Source organism: Zingiber officinale, chromosome 10B, assembly GCF_018446385.1.
Source record: "Zingiber officinale cultivar Zhangliang chromosome 10B, Zo_v1.1, whole genome shotgun sequence".
Classification (NCBI taxonomy): domain Eukaryota; kingdom Viridiplantae; phylum Streptophyta; class Magnoliopsida; order Zingiberales; family Zingiberaceae; genus Zingiber; species Zingiber officinale.
The window spans coordinates 1,188,927-1,211,002 of NC_056005.1; the positions used below are offsets into that span (position 1 = coordinate 1,188,927).

The window sequence follows — 22,076 nt, forward strand, 5'->3', positions numbered from 1 at the left end:
TTTAATTGAGTATCAAAATAAAATTAATGGTTTGCCTTGAAAACTAAGACATTATGATGAAAAAGCAAAAACTAAAATACATGAATATATATATTATTTTTTTCCTCATTTGAGCTTATACCAAATACAAGATTAATCCAATTGCAATCCCATTCCCTCTCCACTGCTGAATCTCAAAGGAACCATCCAAACGTCCTGCTCAAAGGCCAGCCTGTTTGGGATTGATTAATCCAACTGACCTAAAGAAATAATGATAGGACTACCAGAGGCGATAGAACCTGGCAAAATTTACTTTATGCATTGCCTTGGTTATTGAGTACAACACAACCCATCAAGATTGATCAGCCTTAACGGCGCCTCAACTTTCGCCTTGATTTGCTTATAAGCTTAAGCATATTGTCTGTGAGATCGATCTGGGAGTCTTCATCTCCTTCATCCTGGTGTCTCTTATCAGAAGTGTGGGTCAGCCATGCCATAGCTTCTATGGCAGCATCCCTTTCTGCAAACTGCTTGCTCTTCTTTGGCTTTCCAACAAATTGCATCCCCTTAAATTCCACTATTGCCCGAAATTCGTTGGTCTTCAGGTGCTTCGTCTTGTACCTCGGGGGAGCGTGGCCAGCCCTCATCAGTAACGTCTGCAGCAAGCTCTTTGGGTTGGTGTTGTTCTTCACGAAATCATGCTTGTCACTCTCCTTGCTACTAAACCTGGCCCTTCTTGTTTCTCTTCCAAATACAAATCTTCCTTCACACAGATCTCCCGAAACAAGCTCCTGAACAGCAAGCATTAGGTACTTGCTTTCTTTGTGGATATCCACTTTTGGATCTTCAAGCTGATGAATTGAATGAAAGATTTTAGGCATATGCATCAGATGTATCGGTGATTTTTTTTTTCATGAACTAATAAAATTCAGTTATGAAATTAACAGTGATTATAGGCAACTAGAGATAAGTTAAATTTGAATTATTTTACCTTTCTAAGGACAAGCTTATCAAGTTCCATCTTGAGACTACAGTAGTAGTTAGCTAAACTTGGATCCATAAAAAAATCAATGTAGCCATCCAGCATCTTTAAGTGCCCAGGCTAGTCATAAAGTTCGAATCAGCAAAAAAAAGTAACAACGAAAAACAAAAAAAAATCAGTGAAGAGTAATACCACTTCTCCTCTCACAAGAGAGCCACCAAATAGGATCAGTATTGAGTCAGATACACCTGTTGAATCGCGAATAAATACAGTGTTGACTTTCACCTTCTCACCAAAGACCAACCAGGGATATGGGATTGTCTGGTAATTTGCATTCACAGAGTTCTGTGTAACAGTTTCAGTTTCCATAAGAAAGCACATCCCAAAATATAAACAGATGTCGAAGCTCAATAGATCAAGCTTCATCCTAGAAACATCAACTTATTTATAGTCAACAATAATAAATATTGGCAATGCTTTTTTAGTTTATGTCTGAATGAGCGTGAGTTCCTAGAATGCGTGAAAAGCTAAATTGGTTTATAATGAATGCTCTGTACTTACAGCATAAAGTAAAACCTGGCCATCATCCATCGTTTTGAAAGACATGGACTTCTCTCTGTGCTGCACAAGCATAGGAACAACGACCGACCAACGGATATGAAGATTAAATAGGAAAAAGATGAACAAATATAGATTAAAGAAGTAACCATCTTTTTACCACAACTGACGCTATCCCAGGAAACAGCCCAGAGCATATAATAGCTCGAACCAGTGACTGGTTATAACTCAAGCTGTTATTGACGCTGGAGTCTGCATCTACTAAACCAGCATCTTTTAAAATAAAGCTAAATTGCTTCCTAAGAGAATGAATTGCTTGTAGAGTTTGCGCTGAAAGAAAGTTCCTCCAACAGAACTCATATGCTGATCCTTCTCTCTCTGCTTCTTTCCATCCCTCGTATGCACGGATGAGAGCCATATGATCACTGTAATCCTTTGCTGAGAATCGTAATTTTGCAGTTCCTGCCAACTGAAGAAAAGAAGCTAAATGGCCATTACTCATGCAATGCTGCAAGTATTCAAAATCCAGTCTCCATGCGTACTAAAAAGAAGCCATTGAAAATAAGACTAAATAGCTTCCCTCTGTGCGTAAGGGGAGATAACAATCCTAAAAATTAGAAAAAGAAAAACCAATCTATATGCTTATAGAATGATTGAGAAATGATAAGGTTTGACAAAAACAAATGCTTTATGGATTAGTTTTTTTTTTTTTAAAGGCAAAATATAACTCATGAAACTAAGCAATAATCCTTGGTTGTCCCTCTAGGGAAGTGAACTTACGTCCTTCTTGTCCTGTGGTAATAAAAAAGGGTCTCTAACACTTAGACCAGCTACAACTGTAAGAACTGGGTCCACACACCGAAAAATGGCACCCATAATAAGCATCTTTCCTAGCTTTGGATCAACTGGAAGCATTGAAAGATATTGACCTACATGTTACAAAATGACAAAATCAAACTTAAAAGAGATATGAAATCCAAAGAATCTCAAGATGACATCATTTACTTCGTACCAAGATTTGTAAGATTCTCCTGCTCATCTAGACCTCCAATCTTCTTAAGGAATTCGATAGCATTTTGTACCTGTATTAATTAAGAATTTCAACTCATTTGTGCACTGAACTAGAAAGGTTTTGCAGGAGTAGAACACTTCTTGATTTGGCAAAGTGAAAAATGCATGCCTTCATTAATATTACATTTAAAAAACATCACAGAATGCCGAGTAATCAACCTCATTGCTTTATCTTTTTGAAAATAAAACACATTCAAGTTTATTTGATAGTCAAGAGGGTGGTTTCAGGACTCTATTGGCAAAATGCATACTCAAGGTGCACAGGGCTTGGAGCCATGTATATGATCCAGATAACAGGCACACAATGAATCTGACAGTTAATCGGTAGGGCAATCAAACAATACACAGGTCATTAATAATAGTTCAGTGATTTTCACAAGTAATATGGTTAACATGATTTGTAGTGCACCAATTTTACTGAATCAGATTTTGCAGGAGAGGGTTCCAATTTATTGAACTAGCATTTCAGAAGAATAATGAAAGGTAAAAAAAAACAAAGGATCCTAACTAGGAATCATGTTTCACCTGACCTGTTTAGTTTCAGTGGTTAAGTTGTGAATTGCAATACTTACAGCAAGAGATTCGGGGGGCTGCAAAGCAGATGATAAGAACTCCCCTATGCTACCAACATGCAAGCTTTTTATTTGCAAACATAATGAATTCAGCGGGGTTCGTAGCAGCTCAGGAAGTTGATATTCTGCAAAGGCATCATATACACATCTAGGATAGAGATGATAGCATTCCCCTGGTTGCACACGCCCAGCCCTACCTCTTCTCTGAAAATGAATAAAAAAACAAGTTAAAGCAAGCAAGCTATATATATATATATATATATATATATATGAAAATTTAATGAATTTATGTAGTGTTTTAACAGATAAAATGTCAGACTAAATGTGTCACAACTCAAATGACAACTGATATGAGTGGGGATTTTTTAACCCAGATCCAAGTGGGATATTCAATGCTATCATTTTTTAACCCAAGTTCAAGTGGAATATTCAATGCTATCATACTAAACCCAAATGTTACTGATAAGCAAAAAATTTAATACTCAAGAGTCAAGATTAGGTTAGAACTAAGAAATCATATCTAAACATCAAAAGAACTAAATAGAACACAGATAAGAGATATAAAATTGGAGGAATCTATCACTTGACAGGCATGGAAATCCAGGTCCAAGTAGAACATGCCATTCTAAACCTAAATATTGCTGATAGATAAATAATTTAAATTGTCCAAGATAAGGTTGGAGTCTTGGCACAACAGTAAAGTTGCTGCCATGTATCCTAGAGGTCATAGGTTTGAGTCTCGGAAACAGGCTCTTGCAAAGCAAGGCTACGTACACTAGACCCTTCTCGACGGAAGCTTAGTACACAAGGTGCCCTTTGTTCAAGATAAGGTTGGAAATCATCATGAATATAATCAAACCCATCAAAAAATTAAATGAAACATATACAAGGGATGTAAAATATCAAATTTTGAAGGAAAAATATCTCACTTGACGAGCAGAAGCTTTAGAAATCCAAGATGGCAGCAAGCAAGGTGTATTGTTCAAAGCATCATATGTAGTCTCCTTTGCTTTTCCACAGTCTACAACAAAGACGATATCATTTATTGTAATACTTGCTTCTGCCATGTTTGTAGCCAGAACTATCTTCCGTACATTTGGTGGTGGCTTTTCAAAGATAAGTTTCTACAAATATCAATGTAGAATAAGAAACTAGAAAAAGAAAATGCAGAGCATCAAAATGAGCAAATGGGATATCCTATTAATTTAAAAACACCAATCAATAGGAAAGAAATTGCAAACATGGATGGAACTGATTGATCAGTCAATCTACACAATGGTGTAATATGATCTTTTTTTTATTGGAAAACTAAATTAGTTCTGGAGGCAATAGAAACATATAAGGATCTCCTGATAAACAACAACATGGGTGTTTGCTAAGAGACTCACTGAGATATTTCAACTCAATCAAGATTTTCCTTCATGTCTTCTTTCACTCACAATAATTTCTGTCGCTTGCTTAACATTTGATAGAATATTGGGCAGAACTATAATTAAAGGCTGAAACACAGCCTTGACTAGTAGATACCAAAAAACTTATTTGCTAGAAAGATTCTTATACAATCAACCAAGATTCAAAATCTTGAATCCTGCCAGAGTTTCAATATTGAATCATGTGATGCGGTTTCAGTATTTTATTTAACTTTAGATATAAGAACATACCAATTAAAAGGGGAGCCTTGGCGTAACGGTAAAATTATTGCTTTGTGATCAAAAGGTCATGGGTTCGAATCCTAGAAACAACCTCTTGCAAAAAGCAGGATAAAGCTGCATACAATGGATCCTTCCCCGGGACCCCGCATAACGGGAGCTTAGTGCACCGGGCTGCCTTTTTTTTTTTTTTTAATAAGCACATACCAATTAAAAAAAATGTCCATTAATATTTGAGAACAACCAGTTAGTTCCTTGAAAAGGGTTTGCCCAACCAACTTCTAACCCAATAGCTGAGATACTATAAAAATAGAGAGAGAGAGAGAGAGAGAGAGAGAGAGAGAGAGAGATTGCAGAAAGCGAGATTAAATCATGGGATAATTTTTCAAGGAAAAAAATTTCAAAAAGTCTCATACATGTAACATGACTGGTGCTGAATTCCACTGATTGACTATTGATCACTTAGAAGACTACATTTAGCCTATGTTTGGTGAAGGGTAATCAACTTTATAATGTAATCAGGATTATATTATAAGATTGATTAAACCTGTAATGTAATTTAATCTAGATTACAAAAGATAATACACTTTTGTAATCTGGATTACAAGACTAATAGCATATAATCTGGATTACATTCCAACCCTAATATTCAACATGTCAAATATACTTCTAGTTCATTTCTTGTACCAATCGGTCGCTGGCCGCGGCCGCCGCCAACAAAAGATATTTTTGTCATTTTATAATAATATGAATTACATTCCTTATAAAAAATAATGGACATCAAATAAAAGAATGTCATCACGCTTGTAATCAAATATTACATGCATAGTATACAACTCTTTCACCAAACGTAGTAATGTAAGATTAATTACATTACATTATAAATTTTATTATATTACAAGCCTAATTACATTACCCCTAACCAAACGTAACTTTATAATATTAATGCTCACCTCAGGACTAGGTTGATAGCCCTGAGTGAACTGGACAAGCCCAACATGTCAACTAACTCAACTTAATTAGAGATCTATTACTAGCACAACACAATCCAAACACAAGAACTCTGCTATGATACCATGTTAAATGTGATTGATCTATACAAATGATTGTTCTCTACACATAATACATTTGCATTCTTAACTCCCAACAATGAAGTAAACAATTACTCAGATAAGGCAAGATGAAAATTGAGTACACAATTTACAATTGAAGAAGTACAACTAAAAAACCATTTAAGAAATGGGCAAAACTATGATCACAAAATTTACCTGTTCAGAAGTAGCCATCGAACCATGACATGCAAGTACCAACACCCTGTTTGGATCTCCTAATAGAGGATGAGCCCTTAGCTGATCCCTCAAGCAACTAATATCGTCCCAGCCAGTCATAAAAACAAGCACAGCACCTGCCTGCTCCTTCCGACATATATAACATAGAACAGCCTCAATAAGATTAAAACCTATACAATCTGGTGTCCAGGAGGCCAAAGAATCACGTGCTCTGGAACTGAAGCCCTCAAAATTTGAATTTTTAAGAGCATCCTGCATATGGAATGTAGCAATATTTAAGAACTGCATTCGCATAAGATTCTTGCAAACAAGACTAGTACCTCAACAAGAGAAGTAATCTGATTTTTCCTTTTACGTGGCATTAGCTGCTTCTGTGTCTTCCACAATTTCTCTTGGCCATAGTCATCAATTTGGTTGAAAGAAGTCAGCTTATATCCAGTCTTCTCAAGAATATCTTCAAGAAAGTGTGCCCTAACAGGGTAGGTGAAGCCCTAAGCAGAATATGATTTAAAAAACACATGAAGTCAAGCATTTCTTTAAAATGTCAACAGAAGTATGTTTAGAAGAAGTATTTGCCCACAACTGGTGAACTTATGAAGTAGAAACTAATTGGTACCATACTCCATAAGAGGATGAATATTTACATTCAGAAAAGGATAGGTTTTAAGTAACAATCCTAAAAGTTCAATTATTTTCAATTCACAAATTGAAAAATACAAAATTGCACAAATTAGTATACATAGACTTTCTGACATATTTCTTGAAATTTCTCTGCAAAAATGGGATGAAAATGCCATGAATGATCACGATATTTTTTTATTTCATAGGGATACAACAAAAAATTAGTTTGAATACGTTTTGCTTATATTTTCAATGCTTCTGGAATACTAATAAAATCAATCCCATGGACAAATGCAATTATAAATAATCTGTCTTAACCTTTATGGTGCTGAAAGTTGAATATGGAATAGAAGGCTGATTTTCTTTTTCTTCCTTTTTCATCCACAACAGATCTCTTAAATCATAGTTCAGAACAAATCACAATAGGAGGAAGGGAGACCAAGAAAGTTTCAGCAGTATGAGTATTTTTCGGTTTTTCAAAAAGATAAAGAGAATGATGACATTCAAAAACCAAAGATTAACACAACAAAGCTTACTGGAATATGGATTGTTGGAGCCCCACCGAAGTAACTTGAAAATAATTCAGCATTCAGAGTTGCACTCATCAAAATCAACCTCAAATCACGACGGCGTGGAAGAAGGTCCTTTAACACAATCAACAAAAAATCTGCACAAGTCAAATATGTAAATGCAATATTACAACAAATAGCTTGTGCAAAAGATGAAAGCGATGTGGATAGCACACCTTCATTCATGCCTCGTTCATGAATCTCGTCAACAAAAACATGAGTTACACCATTCAGATTTGGGTCCCCCAACAATCTTCTTAGCAAAATGCCACTGGTACAAAAAAGCAGATGTGTATTTTTTCCTTTAATTCCCTCTAATCGAACTTTGTAACCAACCTATAACAAAAACCAACGTCTAGAACAAAGATTGTAAAGGTATTTTCAAAATAAGCACACTAATCATTAAACATCTCTTGCCAAAGCATATCAAGGGAAGTACGTAGAAACTTACTGTCTCACCAAGATTCTCCCCTCTTTCAGTTGAAACTCTTTCTGCAACAGCCATAGCAGATATCCTTCGTGGTTGAGTGCAAATGATATTACAAAATGCTCCACGGCCAGCTTCTATCTCAGAATCTACTACATATTGAGGAAGTTGAGTGGTTTTACCACAGCCAGTTTCCCCAGAAATTACAATCACCTGATACATAAGCATCAAAAAATTGGTACACAGACCCAATTCTTGAACACACACTGAAGAAACATTCTTGTGAAAAACAATTATATTATGGGATACAATACACCCAAGTTACAGCTATCATTTGATTTGGCAATGTTTGTATTCACGTGCAATTGTCAATCGCAAGCACAAAGGCATTACTAACTAACTAAATCCAACCAAATGCTCCTAATATCTCAATCGAATGTGGAATACAATACTTCAGACTTATTTCTGTTGAAAAGAATTATCATTATATATATATATATATGCACATGATACCATTTTGAATCCACTATAAGTTCAAAAGGAAGTAGAACGATATGTTTTGTCCAAGTAAAATTTGGTTATGTTTGAAAGAAAATATACAATGAGAAATAATGTAGCAGTACAAAGCTTTTTTCACAGAACCCGCACATAAGAAACTGAAAATAATATAAAACTGCGAAATATTATGATGAGAAAGCTTCCTATTATGCACATTAACCAAAAATTCAAACCTGATTGTGGGCGATAGCAGACAGTAATCTGTCCTTCTCCTTGAATGAAGGGAGGGATTTTCTAAAATTCAGCATCTTTACACCCTCATGTGATTCCTGTCAAAGGTTGGTCATTACATCATTCCTCATATCCATAAAAAATTAATTTCTATGAATTACGAAATAAGTTAAACAAAAGAAAATTTAAAGATCCGATAAAATTGCAGCTTTAATTACACACCTCATTATTTTAGAAAACTATGGCATAAGCTTAAGCAATGAGGCACCACATGATACTTGCTAATGATTGAACAAGATCATATCGACAAACCAGTCTCTCTAGCTTGTTAAAAACAACTCGTATTTAAGTTGATATTGATTAGGTTAAACCAATTTTGACAAATAGATGACAATTTATATATATTTCTTAAGTCAACATGTCAATTTTCTGAATGTTCAATGACTTGCATTGTTAGAATGCTTAATTTCATTATTAAGTGAGAGATGGAATTTTTGAATAATGATTATTTAAGTTGATTAACTTGAAGTGATGCATTATATGGCAGATGCAAATTCAGCACAGGATTTTTTTACATTATTTCAAAATACCTATAGGTATATTTTTCAAAAAAAAAAAGAAAGTGGATTGCATGTGCACTTGAATATGCATCAGCATATTGCATATTTGTTATGCAGTGGCTCAACTACATAACACCCACATACGCTTTTTAAAAACTTTACACAGCTCAAGAAACATAGATATCTCATATTGCCATCTTCCCAACAACCAATATAATAATACACTTCTATTTTAAGTTAAGCAATTAGTAATATAGGCTCCTAAAGAAGTGAATACTTTAATCATGCTAGAGATAAGCTATATACCATCTATACTGGGCAAGTATATTCCGATGTACTGGACAAACACTGGATAAACACAATGGTAGAAGAGAACTGTCAAATAAAGGAACAATTTTATTTGATAGGCACACTAAGAAGAAATGATAAACCTGCCAAGTTATCTGCAAGTTCCTCATTCGGTTACTCTTTCTCTGTAGAATTTTTTCCATAACTGACCTATCGACCAAAGGTTCTTGGTTTTCATTTGGTTCAACATCTTCCACCACCTTGCTGGAAGAGTTGTTTTCCAATTCACTGTTGATCTTGTTAGATTTTAACAGCACCCTATCAACATGTTCTTGCAGCAGGCCCTCGACCCTCCTCTGCAAGCTAAGAGGAATCACCACCTGCATTACAAGCACGGATGCCACTTGAAACAGTGAGCTAGATGGTTCAGAGACAAGAATATCTGTTTCTATACAATGTGCAGCACCTACTTCTTTTTGTGGCCTCTTATCGTCAATATCAGGTCTATAATTAGGTAGAGGAACCTTGCTGGCAACCACCACCTTTCCATAAAGTTCACTGAGCAAATGATAAAAATGCATTAGCAACAGCATAGGGAAACATCATAGTTTCTGCCAACATACAAAGAATACTAGTAAAAGAATTCATGTGTAACATTTCTAACCTGTAGAGACCCATTCTTTTTGCAAGATTGGATATTTGTTCATAATCTCGCCTGTCTCTTTTGTCTCTGGAAATGATCTCTTGCTCTTCCGGGTTACGTAAAAGAAAACTAAGTTTCCATCTCCATTCATCAACGTTAGCCATTGAAGAAGGCTGCAGATAAGTGTAGTCTCTTAGTAGCTAGATCAACACTGAGCAACTTTTTAATAAAAAATATATTTTTAAAAAGAATAAAATACATTTGAGTACCCACTAATAAATAAATTAAACAAGTACAAATTTAAGTATAGATGTTATACACCCTAAATTCCATCAGAAAAGGATTTTAGATACGCAAACTTGAACTTTGCCAATACTCAAAACATATAAATTAACCAAAATCAACCAGAATTTCCTAAAAATTTAAACTCGCCTATGTGCCTCGAAGACTACTTGCAATCACAGCAATTTTTTACCTTTTGGCTATCGAATTCGCACTCATATTCGTCGTCTGAGAACTGCTCCACCGCATAGCCGCAGAAACCCCTATCCCATCTAATGCAGCATCGAGAAGTAACCCCACCAGCCCTCTCGCAGGTCGACCGCCGTAAGAGGAAAGATAAAGCTCCAGACTTGCGATTCAGTAGTGTCGCTGAGGACCGCTCACGCCTCAGGAGCAAACCGACACCATACCCTATCCCACGATGCATTATTTCACGACGGCATGGCAACCAACGCCAACGCTGCCGGAACGCAAGTCGGAAAATTGACGCAATGGGAAGAGAAGAAGCCCCCAAGTTAGGGTTTAGCGGTTCCGGCAAGACTTAATTTTTAAATGAAAAATTGCTAAAAAGAAATCTTCAGTAAATTAATTGCTAAAAATTGCAGGTGGATGAGAAGGATCGCTCTGCCAGAATTGAACAACTCGAGGATCAAACTCGTGGAATGATACGGAAGAAGAAAGATCGAGAGGAGCAGCAACTTCAATTCATAGACAACTCCTCTGTCGATGCGGTAGTATGGCACAGCATGGCACGCCGTTCATTACATGCGTGATCAAGATTCGAATCCGACCTTAATACATTCGGGTCGAGCCGAAACCCGCCGAGCATGAAATGATACGATCCACGTTCAAAGTGCTTGGAAGTTGGAACGTGTCGCATGGTCAGAGCGCCCAGTCACACAAGGGGTGCAAATGGAAGTAAAGGGCGTAGTAATAGCATGGGAAATATCCAGCGTCCAAAAAGAGCGAATCTGAATCCCCGCCGTTCGTTGCATGTGCGCGTGCGGAGCACGTGTCTATAGAGCTGTGTTGGTGAGCGACGAGTCTATAAGTACCGGCCGATGCCGCTTCCTACCAGGCCGGATCCTACCACCACCACCTCTTCAGAGTTAAGCCTGGGATCGCGACCTCGAAGCGATCGATCTCTTTCTTCTCAGCATCTTTCTCGAGCATTAGCAAGCAGAAGCGCTTTCATTCAACCTTTTGTTTGTTTTTTTGCGCTTTTCTAGTTTCACTTCTTCTGAAATTGTGCTAAAAAAATTTCCTAGGTATAACTGGGATTGCACCAGGTGCTAGATTTAAGTCCTTATCTTTCCAGATTAATAGTCGTTGAACTAATCAATGATTTTTAAATAGAGCTCCTTGGATTCTTGGTGCATTTTAAGATAAACCTCATCGGTATATGCTATTTGTAGATGACATTGTGTTAATTGATGATAGTATAATTAGATTAAATTCAAAGTTGAATTGTTGAGGAAACTATATAAACTAAAGGGTTTAAGATAATTAGAAGAAAAACTGCACACGTGTAATGTTATTCATTGATGGAATAGTTAAGATGGATGAACATAAAATCCATCGAAGTGTTTTCTACATCTCAAGTCTATTATTTAACAAGGGAATGAAGATATAATAATAGGATAAAGAATGAATGGTTAAAAGGAAGAGGAGATTGTGGAGTTTTATGTGATTGTCATGCCTCCCTTTGACTAAAAGAAAAAATTTCAAGTCTGTGGCAGTGTGTTATGACCCATCAAGTTTTATACATTGGAATGCTGGTTTGGTAGGAAATAGCATACAATAAATTAATGTAATAGAAATGAGAATGCTTAGATGAATGAGTGATGAAGACAATGACTTGTTTCATTTATTTTCTGATATAAGAGTTCATTTTTAAGGCCAACTTAAGATTTTTTTAATTATAATGTTTTACTTCATTTGCTACTAACGATAATTTGTTGCAATAGTTAATAGGAGTGACAATTGATCATTTGCAGAATCATGAGCGCTGGCGGTTATACAGTGCAAGTCATAAACCTCTCTCCTGCTGCAACTGAAAGAGATTTATATGATTTCTTTTCTTTTTCGGGTGCTGTTGAACACATTGAGATCATAAGGTCATGGGTTGATTAATATTTCTTATTTTACTAATTTAAAATATTCATCCATATTCTTTCTTCCAACTCTTTGATAATTTGTTTATGAATCTGCTAGTGTTTGTTCTTCTTTTGCTTTGCAATATTCCTTTTCTTTCTAGAAAAAAATCTTCTCCTTTTTTTTTAAAAAAATCCTTTGGACAAAGAATTTTATTTTATTTCTTGAATCTTCTAATACAGTTCTTTTTTGTACACTCTAATCTTAATCATGCTGGAGATTTATAAGGTCTTGTTTAATAGAGAGATGGAAACACACTTTTTCATCAATATTGAGTCAGTGACCGTCCCGCAAAAGCTCATTTAGTTTGATTTTGTTTAACGACATTAAGAAGCCAGTTTTCTTAAACTATAATGACAATATCAAGAAGTTTAAGCCATTAATGAACTTTTAATTCATTGTAAAATCTTTTATCATTTAGGACATTTTTGTCCTTCAATTTTGATATTTTCGTATCTCATTTCTATACATCACTACATTTTATTTATTTCTTCAATCATACTAATACTTTTAATAATTCCTAAGTGTTTGCATTAGATTTTTGTTGAGTTAATTTGTGTATATTATTTTAAATTTACATTACGTTAATTGATATATTTCATAATGACTATTTTTGTGAGTTGAACTTACATCATGGCACCTATGGCATTTTAATAGTATGATAAAATTTATTTATCTAAGCTAAATATTTTTAATTATGATAATATTCATTTTCTAACATTTAAAATAAGTTAGTTTAAAGAAACTAATAGTATAATGAAAATAAACAATATAATAAATAGGTTTGTAAATTGACATTTTAAATCATGACCTTTAGTGTTTTTTATTTTCAGTGCGGTTTTATCATAGCTATGTCAAACCTCTCTTTAATCTCTAAAAATAATACTTATGTTGTACTTTTATCAACAAATTATAGCTGTCCCTAGTCGTTTTCTCACATGCATTATGCCAAACAAAGTATAAGTCCGTGGTGGCCGTTCACTATTACTATGCATGTTAAACTCAAAATTATTTGCAGTAATTCCTTCCTGATGCAATTTTGTTGCTTTTATTAAAATACATTTTTCACATTGAAGAGTCCATGGTTTTGTGGTTTTTCTGCTACTTTTCTACTTATTGAACTAATGGTGATAGATTTTGAACTTTGGAATTCTGTTGACAGATCTGAGGACCATCCTTCTACTGCATATGTAACTTTCAAGGAGATTCACGCCTTGCAAACTGCTGTCCTTCTAAGTGTAAGCTGTAATTTCTTTATGGAAAAGTTTATATAGATGATTACAATTGTTATTGAAATTAATTCCTTAAGCATAAATGATTCTCCTTTATTTCTATATGATCTTTACATATGGATTTCATGACCCCTTTGGCTTGTGCATTTGGCTGTCGAAACTTTGCTGCCAATTTTTTTTTGTATTTCTAACTCTTACATTTTTCTCTTGTTTGTTGTAGTTAACCTTTTTAAACTCATTCAATTCTTTTCCCTTCAATGTATTGTCTTTAATCATTTCAAAGTGAGATGTGCGAGAGATTTATTCAATATATATATATATATATATATATACTTTGACATATGTGTTTTTATTATTTTTCCATGGTATTAGCTTTGTTACTTGCCATGCAATAATTTGTCCAAGGATTTATTGTCATCCATGTAAAGTCATTGCCATGCTAGTTAATTGTGTATGACTTCTTATCTTTCTGTTTTATCTTTCAGTGTGTATTTATATTTTATACATGTAAACTTATGACTGTATCTTAAGATCATAGGTATTAATCTTCTCATTGTTGTCAATATTTTGTTAGATTAATCAATAGATTTTGATTTTTTTTTTTTAATTTCATCATTAAGTTCTGCTAAAATTATTGCTAACATTGAAAGATGAAATTATACATTCCGGCTGCCTTCTGCCTGATTTGTTTTATTGTAACTTGCCTAAAACTTGCTGTATTCTCTTAGGGCGCTACAATCATTGATCAGCCCGTATGTATAACAAGCCTTGGACATTATGATGAAGCATGTAGTTTCTGGGACCAGCCATCGTGGAAAGTGGAAGACGATACTGAGTTCTCGGTATGAATCTTCGAACACGTTTTGGTGAAGTCTATATGTATGTGCCTTTTTAAAGTTTTAGTTCCTATAGGTATGAACTTGGAATGTCACAGAATAATTCAATCTACCATTTTGCAAGAAATAGAGATTCAGCTACCATTAAACGTGACCATTGACAAGGACAGAAGCACTAATATTCTTCTCCTTTGTAATTGATTTTCTCTAAACTTTTTAAATTCAAGATCATGCTGATAAATTTACATACCAGATCTTGATGTAAAAGAAATATTTGACTTTAGGTGAATGCAGCATGTCAATTCTATAGTTTAAAATGCACCCTTCATATGTAGACTTCTTCCTTTCAGTAGCTGTTTCTGTCGAAGTTTAACACTTAAAAGGAGGGTCCTTATCATTATGAGGATTCAAAATTTTAGATTAGGATTAACAGTTGATTCCAATTTTGTTTACTGGAACATCAAATTCGGATGGAACAAAAGATAAATTTCCAGGAAATCTTTGACATTAGAAGCAAGATTTTGTTATTTAGTATATCTTGATAATAATATATTTTAATCTTTTGGGTTATAAAGCTAAAAATTTAATCTTCAGACAGCTCGTGGGGATCACTTCAGGACTACTCCAAGGGAAGCTGTGACTATGGCTCAGGATGTTGTTGTAAGAATGCTGTCGACGGGTTACCAACTAAGCAAAGATGCCTTATCGAGGGCCAGAGCTTTCGATGAATCCCATCAGGTTTCAGCCACTGCAGCAGCGAAAGTTGCTGATCTGAGCAAAAGAGTTGGACTAACTGACACAATTTATGCTGGTGTTGATGCTGTGCGATCCGTCGACGAAAGGTACCATGTATCTGAGACGACGAGGACAGTTGTAAGTGCAACAGGCAGAACGGCAGCGGCTGTCACAAACACTGTCGTGAGCAGTAGCTATTTCTCTGCAGGAGCTTTGTTAGTTTCAGATGTTCTCAACCGAGCTGCCAAGGCAGCAGCAGACTTAGCCAAACATGGAAATCAAAAGTGAAACATGATGTTTAGTGAGTGTGAAAACGGGTTTATGTGTTCATAACCTGCTCAATGTATAACTTGTATCATGGCTGGTCGCTTTGATCAGTAGAGTTCGTAAGCGAAATAAGTCGGCGTTGTCAATTGTTATTGCTGTATCATGTTACATCATACATGTGTGTGTTTGGATAGTGAATTTGATGCTTTTAAGGAACCTTCTACCGTATGTAAATCTCCAATGGAGAAGTCCTCCATAGAAAATGTCAGATTCTCATGGCTGTTTTGTGCCTATTTGTTCATATCATTGAATGCTGTCCACTTCAAATCCATTTGTTATGATTGTATATAAATGCATGATTATTGAATAAATTGATAGATTTGTAGTTTTAAGTACCAGTGGACTTACATCAGTTTAACTAACAAATTTGACTAGGTCTAGAATCTGAAATCTAAAATTAACATCTAGTTAGATCAAGTGAATAATAATTCATTTGTCAATTATGCACCCTGATACAAATTGTGAAATTTTGATTGTTAATTAAGTAGATAGAGTAGTGCATATGATGAAATGCCGGTGGAAAAGAAATCTATCGAAGGTTGACGTCACTTGTGTTGCCTTTTAGAGTGAAATTTTGGAATAGGAAAATGAAAATATCTACCAATATTCCAAAAGAAATTAACAAGCTCGACAACAGCAAATTAACAAAATAATCAAAAACCTTAAGAAATAACTAACGAGTAGGAATGAGCTCATTTGAGTATTATGTAATCACAACACGACTCGCACGAGACAAATATACCATAATTAATTATGCAGCACCATGATGTATGTAGCTTTTGAGACTGGTTCAATGCCTGATGCCCTCGATTAATTTGATATTACTGTTGCTGTTCATATTAAAAAGGAAGTAGGATTACAATCATCATAACGATATGTTTGTTTATAACGAAGTCAACCCTCTCAAAAGCATGCCCCTAGTTATTTGGATGTCACATATAAAAGTCTTTAAGTCTTTATTTAAAATGTAAGGATAATTGCCAACTAAGTTAGCAGCTGACATCCTTAATTACTTGTAAATTGAAGCTATGTTTGGTTTTATCATCAATCGGATGAGGATGTATATCACGCTTTCATATTTTAAACTCATTTTTCTTCTGTTTTGTTCCAAGAGTTGAGGCCATTCCTCTGACCCTTTTCCCGGCACCACCTCATCATTTGTCCCTTATAAATACTGAGATATTCCGATCATGATCAAGAACAGACATAAACAGAGTTGATCCATCGACATGGCTTCTCATTCCAACGAAATCCATGACATCGACGTCGCCACAGCACAGAACACTACTGGTCAAGACACCTTCTACCTCCCTTTGCCCCCCCGTCGCAGGTCCTTCATGGACTTCTTCCCGCCATTTCTTTTCCAGAAGGTGCTGCACTAATATAATTTCGCACAACTATTCTGATCATCCGTTTGTTGATTTGATATTCGATGAATTCAAACTGTTCGACAATTAGTCAGTGTGGTTAATTAATTAAATTACAGGTTGTTTCGGAGGTGATATCTACGTTTCTGCTGGTGTTCGTGACCTGCGGCAGTGGTGCCCTCAGCAAGCACAACCCGTCGCAGGTGTCGCAGTTGGGGGCGTCGGTCGCCGGCGGTCTGATCGTCACGGTAATGATATACGCCGTCGGCCACATTTCAGGGGCGCACATGAACCCCGCCGTCACCTTGGCCTTCGCCGTCTCCAGGCACTTCCCGTGGATTCAGGTCCGTCGATCATTAAGAAAACTAGATATCGAAATCGGAATTTCATACAACTGTTCTCTGAGGTACGGTAATTCGATATGTAGGTGCCTTTCTACTGGGGAGCTCAAATAACAGGCTCTACGATCGCCTCCTTCATCCTGCGTGAGCTTCTCCACCCGATCACCGATCTCGGGACGACGACGCCGTCAGGCAACGCCGGAAAGGCCTTGGTGGCCGAGATCCTCGTCACCTTCAACATGATGTTCGTCACTCTTGCGGTGGCTACCGACACAAGAGCTGTGAGTTTAATTAATCCCCATTGATACAATTAACTAACAGTTGAGTCTCAATTTGTATATATATAATATTTGATCTGTCCGAAATTGGGAAGGTAAAAAGTTGAGATGTGGCGGCTTTGCTGATCGGATGTAGACCTCGCTCCGTTCTGTAAAACAAGTAACGTCAGTGCCGAATTAGGGAAGGAAAGTGGAGCAACAACAAAGTAGGCGTAAACAGTGACTCACGCGTGTCTCCGTCGGTGATGGACCCCTTTATATAGAGCTCTGGTGGACAACGTGCATGCTTCTTGCGGTGTGAACACGTTCTCCAATATGTCCCATGTAGGGACCTGTCAGGAAAGTACCTCTGATACCATACCTTAACAAGATATGAATATCCCTAACAAGAGAGTAGAAATTTCCGCTGTACGATCCGATCCGCCTGTCGATAATGCCTCGTGTCAACGGCATTATCTCCCAGAAGGATATCAAATGATACGGCCACAGTCCTGTTGCATAGCCGAGCGGAGTAGTCGCTCGATTGGGATTCTGCTTTGTTAATGGTCAGGTCCCGCTGCTTGGCTGAGCTGGATATATAGCCACTCGGCCGACACCCCTCCGCTCTGTCCCAGTTGTTCTTCCCTACTGTGATTGTGTAGTAGCGAGACCTCCACGTTCGGACAAGATCTCCGGTCTCCTAGGTATTCTGTTGTTCCATATTGAGCGTTTGATTATCCTGTCACAGTATCTCGAGCTGGACAGGTGGTCCGTTCGGACACGTCTCGCATCAGTCGGGTATTGATCGTCTCAACTGGCCGTTGCAACGGTCCTCGACACGCCTCCCACCGGTCGGGCATTGACCGTCTCGACCAGTTGTTGTAATCATCCTCCGTTCGATCTTTTAATATTCTGATGTTGACCATCTTAACTCTGACCTCTAACTTGATAGCTGACCTCGTGTCAGGTGAGCCTCCTTAGATCGTGGCATCAATATTGATTGCCGATTAATTCTTGTTGCAGGTAGGAGAGTTGGCTGGCTTAGCAGTAGGTTCTGCAGTCTGCATTACCTCAATTTTCGCAGGGTAAAAAACCAAATTAATTAACTAATTAAGAAAGTCTGAATCTGCACAAAAATGTTGATTAGTTATATCTAGAATCAATTAATATTTAATGAGGAGATTGAATTGCATGTGCTTGCAGGCCGATATCCGGAGGCTCAATGAACCCTGCGAGGACTCTGGGACCTGCGTTCGCAAGCGACATTTATAGGTCCGTGTGGGTGTACCTCATCGGCCCTCCGATCGGCACCGTCGCCGGCGCGCTGGTCTACAACTTCATACGACTGCGCGGCCCAACCCTATCAGATCCTTCGCAGAAAGGCAGCCAGAAGTCCCCTTCCATCAAGACGCGCCGCATGCAGAGGCAGGACAGCTCTCTCCCTGCGAATGACGATGGCGACGCAGTTGCCTCTGTATGAATTAATTAGTTAAGTGTAATATTTCAGATAAGTTGTAATCGCGCATGTCTCTGAAAATAATATTTCTAGTGATGTGCTAGAAAATGGAAGATGATGGGAATGCTAAAATGGGGAAATAATTCCGAATCTGTGCCGTTTTCTCCGGACTTCCAATCAGGATACGTGAGGAGGAGAAATGTCTTGCTAATTATGTGGCCTTCTCTTCGATTCGATCGCCGCTATATAAACGAACAACTGTCGCCGGACGGTTTCCATTCGATTACACAACAGCCACCAATAAAACCAGGAGCTCCGGCTCCCAATCCTCTTTAATAAATTTATAATTTTATAAATTAAAATAATTAAAGAGGTATGGCAAATCAAGCCATGTTAGGAGCTTTTGCCGCCATCCTATTGGTGGCCGCGGTGATAGGCGTGATCGCGTCGGTGGTGAATAACGACCACAAGTCGCCGTCGTCGTCGTCGTCGTCGTCTTCGACGAAGGAGGAGCAGTCGTTGCCGTCCACGGCGCCCACGTCCATAAAAGCCCTCTGCGCCCAGACTGACTACGGCGATGTGTGCATGCGCACCGTCGGCGCCGTCAACTCCTCTGCCTCCGACCCCAAGGCGTACATCCAGGCCGCCTTCCAGGCAGCCATAGACGAGGTCAACGGCGCCTTGCACCACACCAACAATGTCAGCGCCGGGGCCACCGACGAGTTCAACAAGAACGCCTTCGCCGACTGCAAGTCGCTGCTGGAGTACGCCACCGAGGAGCTGCAGGCCGCGATGACGGAGTCGCACGACGTCGATGGCTTAGCGCGGCGCACGGACGACATCAAGTCCTGGCTCTCCGCCGTCATCACCTACCAGGAGACCTGCATCGACGGCATCACCCAGCCGGAGCTGCAGGACTCGATGCGGAAGGGCTTGACCACGGCGCAGCAAGTCACCAGCAACGCCATCGCCTTCGTCGACGCCCTCAGCTCGCTCTTCAAGTCCTTCGACTTGAACAGCTTCAATATCACGACCTCAGGACGGCGACTTCTGTCGGACCACGGCAAGTACCCGACGTGGTTCTCGGGGCACGACAGGAAGCTTTTGGCCGCGCAATCGAGGGGGCAATTGAAGCCCAACGTGGTGGTGGCCCAGGACGGGAGCGGCAACTTCAAGACCATAAGCGCCGCGCTCAACGCCATGCCGAAGACGTTCACCGGGAGGTACGTGATCTACGTCAAGGCCGGCATCTACAAGGAATACGTGATGGTGACCAAGGACATGAACCAAGTCTTCATGTACGGAGATGGACCAAGAAATACGATCGTGACAGGGAGCAAGAACTTCGTCGACGGCGTCGGCACTATGAACACGGCCACATTTGGTACAAATTAATTAATTAATTACTTCTCGATCGATCTCCTTCCTCGATCGATTTGATGCTGATTAATTAAGTCATGATTAAATTCTGTTCCTGCAGCTGTGGTGGGACAGGGCTTTATCGCCAAGTCGATGGGATTCAGCAACACCGCCGGCGCGATAAAGCACCAAGCGGTGGCGCTCCGCGTGCAGTCCGACATGGCGGCCTTCTTCAACTGCCGAATGGACGGGTACCAGGACACGCTCTACGTGCACGCCCACCGCCAGTTCTACCGCAACTGCATCATCTCCGGCACCGTCGATTTCATCTTCGGCGACTCCGCCGCCGTCTTCCAGAACTGCCTCATCGTCGTCCGCCGCCCGATGGACAACCAGCAGAACATCGTGACGGCGCACGGCCGCACCGAAGCCAGGGAAGCCACCGGCATCGTCATCCAGAACTGCCGCATCGTTCCCGACCAGAAGCTCTTCCCCGACCGGTTGAAGATCCCCAGCTACCTCGGCCGCCCATGGAAGGCCTACGCCCTCACCGTCGTGATGGAGTCCACCATCGGCGACCTGATACGCCCCGAAGGGTGGATGCCATGGGACGGGAATCTATACCTTGACACTCTGTACTACGCCGAGTACGGCAACCGCGGCCCGGGCGCCGGCACCAGCGGCCGCGTCAACTGGAAAGGATTCCATGTCATCGACAAGAAAACTGCTCAGCAGTACACCGTCGAACCCTTCATCCAAGGCAGCCAGTGGATCAAGTACACAGGCATTGGTTACTTCCCTGGCCTCAAATACTGAACTCATCTCCACTGATTCGAAGCCACAACAGAGAACAAGAACTGAAGCTGGGTTGCTGCTTTTTGTTAATCTGAAGAGGAAGAGAAGGATTAGAACAGTGGAAAAGAGGCAGGGTTCTGGAATTCTTCTTTGAAATCTGTATTCTAAACACAATCTCAATTTTTCTGTGAAATATACAAATTTAGCCTCCTAATTCTTCACTTGGAGTTCATGGTAAAAAGATTGATTTTGACTTTTATTTGTTGACCACAATGGCCTTTTAGACCTTTAGTCTCGTCTGCTCATACTTTTTTTTTAGCTAAAACTATAATATATTTATTTTCTATTTAAAATTTGATTCTAAATATAATATAAAAAAATTTATTTTCTATTATATGTTATATCATCGCATAAAAAGAAAAAGAAAAAGACATGTTTTTTATTAATCTGTGAATAAATTTAAAATGAATTTGTATATAAATTCTAGTGTCTTTTCTGATTTAAAAGTAAGTTAAAATTTTATAATATATAGAATATAATTTGATAGCATTTATGATAAAATTTATTAACACCTACTAGTGCTTGTAATACAATTTAATAACACTTAGAATTTATCTTAAGATCTTAATAAGGAGATACTTATCCGGTCTAAAATCGATGGAGATGGCATACTAAACACGTGACTCTAATGTTGACCGTATGAATATTCTAAGCTGGCAAACAATGACTCCGAGGCTCCGAGTCATGCTGCGTGTCAAAAAGAACGTCAACAACTTATCCAATGAAGGGGTCTCCGATATAAATACTCCGACACTCAAGTTATTGACCGATCGAAGTTGTACACAGTAGATGAATAGTAGATGCGTAATGTAACTTGTGTATAGTGTTTGCGTAATGTAAGCGTACCTGCACTTGTAGATGAAGATCCCCTTTTCTAATGTTAATGTTTTGTCTATACACGAATCTCAAAGTATTTTTGAAAAAAGATAGATAATAAA

The 22,076-nt window shown here is 38.3% G+C and overlaps 4 protein-coding genes across 5 annotated transcripts; 3 read left to right on the forward strand and 1 right to left on the reverse strand.

Annotated features, from left to right (window-relative positions):
* Positions 1 to 57: 57 nt before the first annotated feature.
* LOC122029842 (DExH-box ATP-dependent RNA helicase DExH3-like) lies at positions 58 to 10,983 on the reverse strand. 2 transcript variants are annotated; one of them, XM_042588974.1, is made up of 20 exons: positions 10,413 to 10,981; positions 9,959 to 10,110; positions 9,765 to 9,852; positions 9,438 to 9,674; positions 9,313 to 9,354; positions 8,449 to 8,544; positions 7,742 to 7,930; positions 7,467 to 7,626; positions 7,258 to 7,388; positions 6,421 to 6,591; positions 6,080 to 6,352; positions 4,092 to 4,286; positions 3,163 to 3,366; positions 2,532 to 2,601; positions 2,300 to 2,448; positions 1,680 to 1,988; positions 1,523 to 1,582; positions 1,154 to 1,306; positions 971 to 1,081; positions 58 to 830 (listed from the first exon to the last, which is right to left on the reverse strand). In XM_042588974.1, the coding sequence occupies exons 5-20, from the start codon at positions 9,313 to 9,315 to the stop codon at positions 348 to 350; spliced, it is 2,757 nt and encodes a 918-aa protein (XP_042444908.1). In that variant the 5' UTR covers positions 9,316 to 9,354; positions 9,438 to 9,674; positions 9,765 to 9,852; positions 9,959 to 10,110; positions 10,413 to 10,981; the 3' UTR covers positions 58 to 347. The 2 variants fall into 2 exon arrangements, with proteins under 2 accessions (XP_042444908.1, XP_042444907.1); XM_042588973.1 differs by lacking the exon at positions 9,313 to 9,354 and having other exon boundaries at positions 10,413 to 10,983.
* Positions 10,984 to 11,499: 516 nt separating this feature from the next.
* On the forward strand, positions 11,500 to 15,744 carry LOC122030065 (binding partner of ACD11 1-like). The gene is made up of 4 exons (XM_042589216.1): positions 11,500 to 12,336; positions 13,536 to 13,611; positions 14,334 to 14,447; positions 15,036 to 15,744. The coding sequence occupies exons 1-4, from the start codon at positions 12,221 to 12,223 to the stop codon at positions 15,462 to 15,464; spliced, it is 735 nt and encodes a 244-aa protein (XP_042445150.1). The 5' UTR covers positions 11,500 to 12,220; the 3' UTR covers positions 15,465 to 15,744.
* Positions 15,745 to 16,718: 974 nt separating this feature from the next.
* On the forward strand, positions 16,719 to 19,055 carry LOC122030179 (aquaporin NIP2-1-like). The gene is made up of 5 exons (XM_042589347.1): positions 16,719 to 16,873; positions 16,990 to 17,214; positions 17,298 to 17,492; positions 18,492 to 18,553; positions 18,672 to 19,055. The coding sequence occupies exons 1-5, from the start codon at positions 16,733 to 16,735 to the stop codon at positions 18,946 to 18,948; spliced, it is 900 nt and encodes a 299-aa protein (XP_042445281.1). The 5' UTR covers positions 16,719 to 16,732; the 3' UTR covers positions 18,949 to 19,055.
* A 244-nt stretch (positions 19,056 to 19,299) lies between these two features.
* Positions 19,300 to 21,099, forward strand: LOC122030357 (pectinesterase-like). Its single transcript, XM_042589568.1, has 2 exons — positions 19,300 to 20,308; positions 20,405 to 21,099. The coding sequence occupies exons 1-2, from the start codon at positions 19,300 to 19,302 to the stop codon at positions 21,097 to 21,099; spliced, it is 1,704 nt and encodes a 567-aa protein (XP_042445502.1).
* The last annotated feature ends 977 nt before the right edge of the window (positions 21,100 to 22,076 follow it).

What these genes read in the sequence shown, in the direction of transcription:
- LOC122030179 (XM_042589347.1), top strand. Translation starts at nt 16,733, where the DNA reads ATGGCTTCTCATTCCAACGAAATCCATGACATCGACGTCGCCACAGCA. An exon ending in GGCACTTCCCGTGGATTCAG is followed by an intron (nt 17,215 to 17,297) that starts GTCCGTCGATCA and finishes TTCGATATGTAG; the next exon opens with GTGCCTTTCTACTGGGGAGC. An exon ending in TGGCTACCGACACAAGAGCT is followed by an intron (nt 17,493 to 18,491) that starts GTGAGTTTAATT and finishes TTCTTGTTGCAG; the next exon opens with GTAGGAGAGTTGGCTGGCTT.
- LOC122030065 (XM_042589216.1), top strand. Translation starts at nt 12,221, where the DNA reads ATGAGCGCTGGCGGTTATACAGTGCAAGTCATAAACCTCTCTCCTGCT. An exon ending in AAACTGCTGTCCTTCTAAGT is followed by an intron (nt 13,612 to 14,333) that starts GTAAGCTGTAAT and finishes GTATTCTCTTAG; the next exon opens with GGCGCTACAATCATTGATCA. An exon ending in AAGACGATACTGAGTTCTCG is followed by an intron (nt 14,448 to 15,035) that starts GTATGAATCTTC and finishes TTTAATCTTCAG; the next exon opens with ACAGCTCGTGGGGATCACTT.
- LOC122030357 (XM_042589568.1), top strand. Translation starts at nt 19,300, where the DNA reads ATGGCAAATCAAGCCATGTTAGGAGCTTTTGCCGCCATCCTATTGGTG. An exon ending in TATGAACACGGCCACATTTG is followed by an intron (nt 20,309 to 20,404) that starts GTACAAATTAAT and finishes CTGTTCCTGCAG; the next exon opens with CTGTGGTGGGACAGGGCTTT.
- LOC122029842 (XM_042588973.1), bottom strand. Translation starts at nt 10,646, where the DNA reads ATGCATCGTGGGATAGGGTATGGTGTCGGTTTGCTCCTGAGGCGTGAG. An exon ending in AAAAGAATGGGTCTCTACAG is followed by an intron (nt 9,853 to 9,958) that starts GTTAGAAATGTT and finishes TCATTTGCTCAG; the next exon opens with TGAACTTTATGGAAAGGTGG. An exon ending in GCCAGGTTTTACTTTATGCT is followed by an intron (nt 1,307 to 1,522) that starts GTAAGTACAGAG and finishes ACTGTTACACAG; the next exon opens with AACTCTGTGAATGCAAATTA.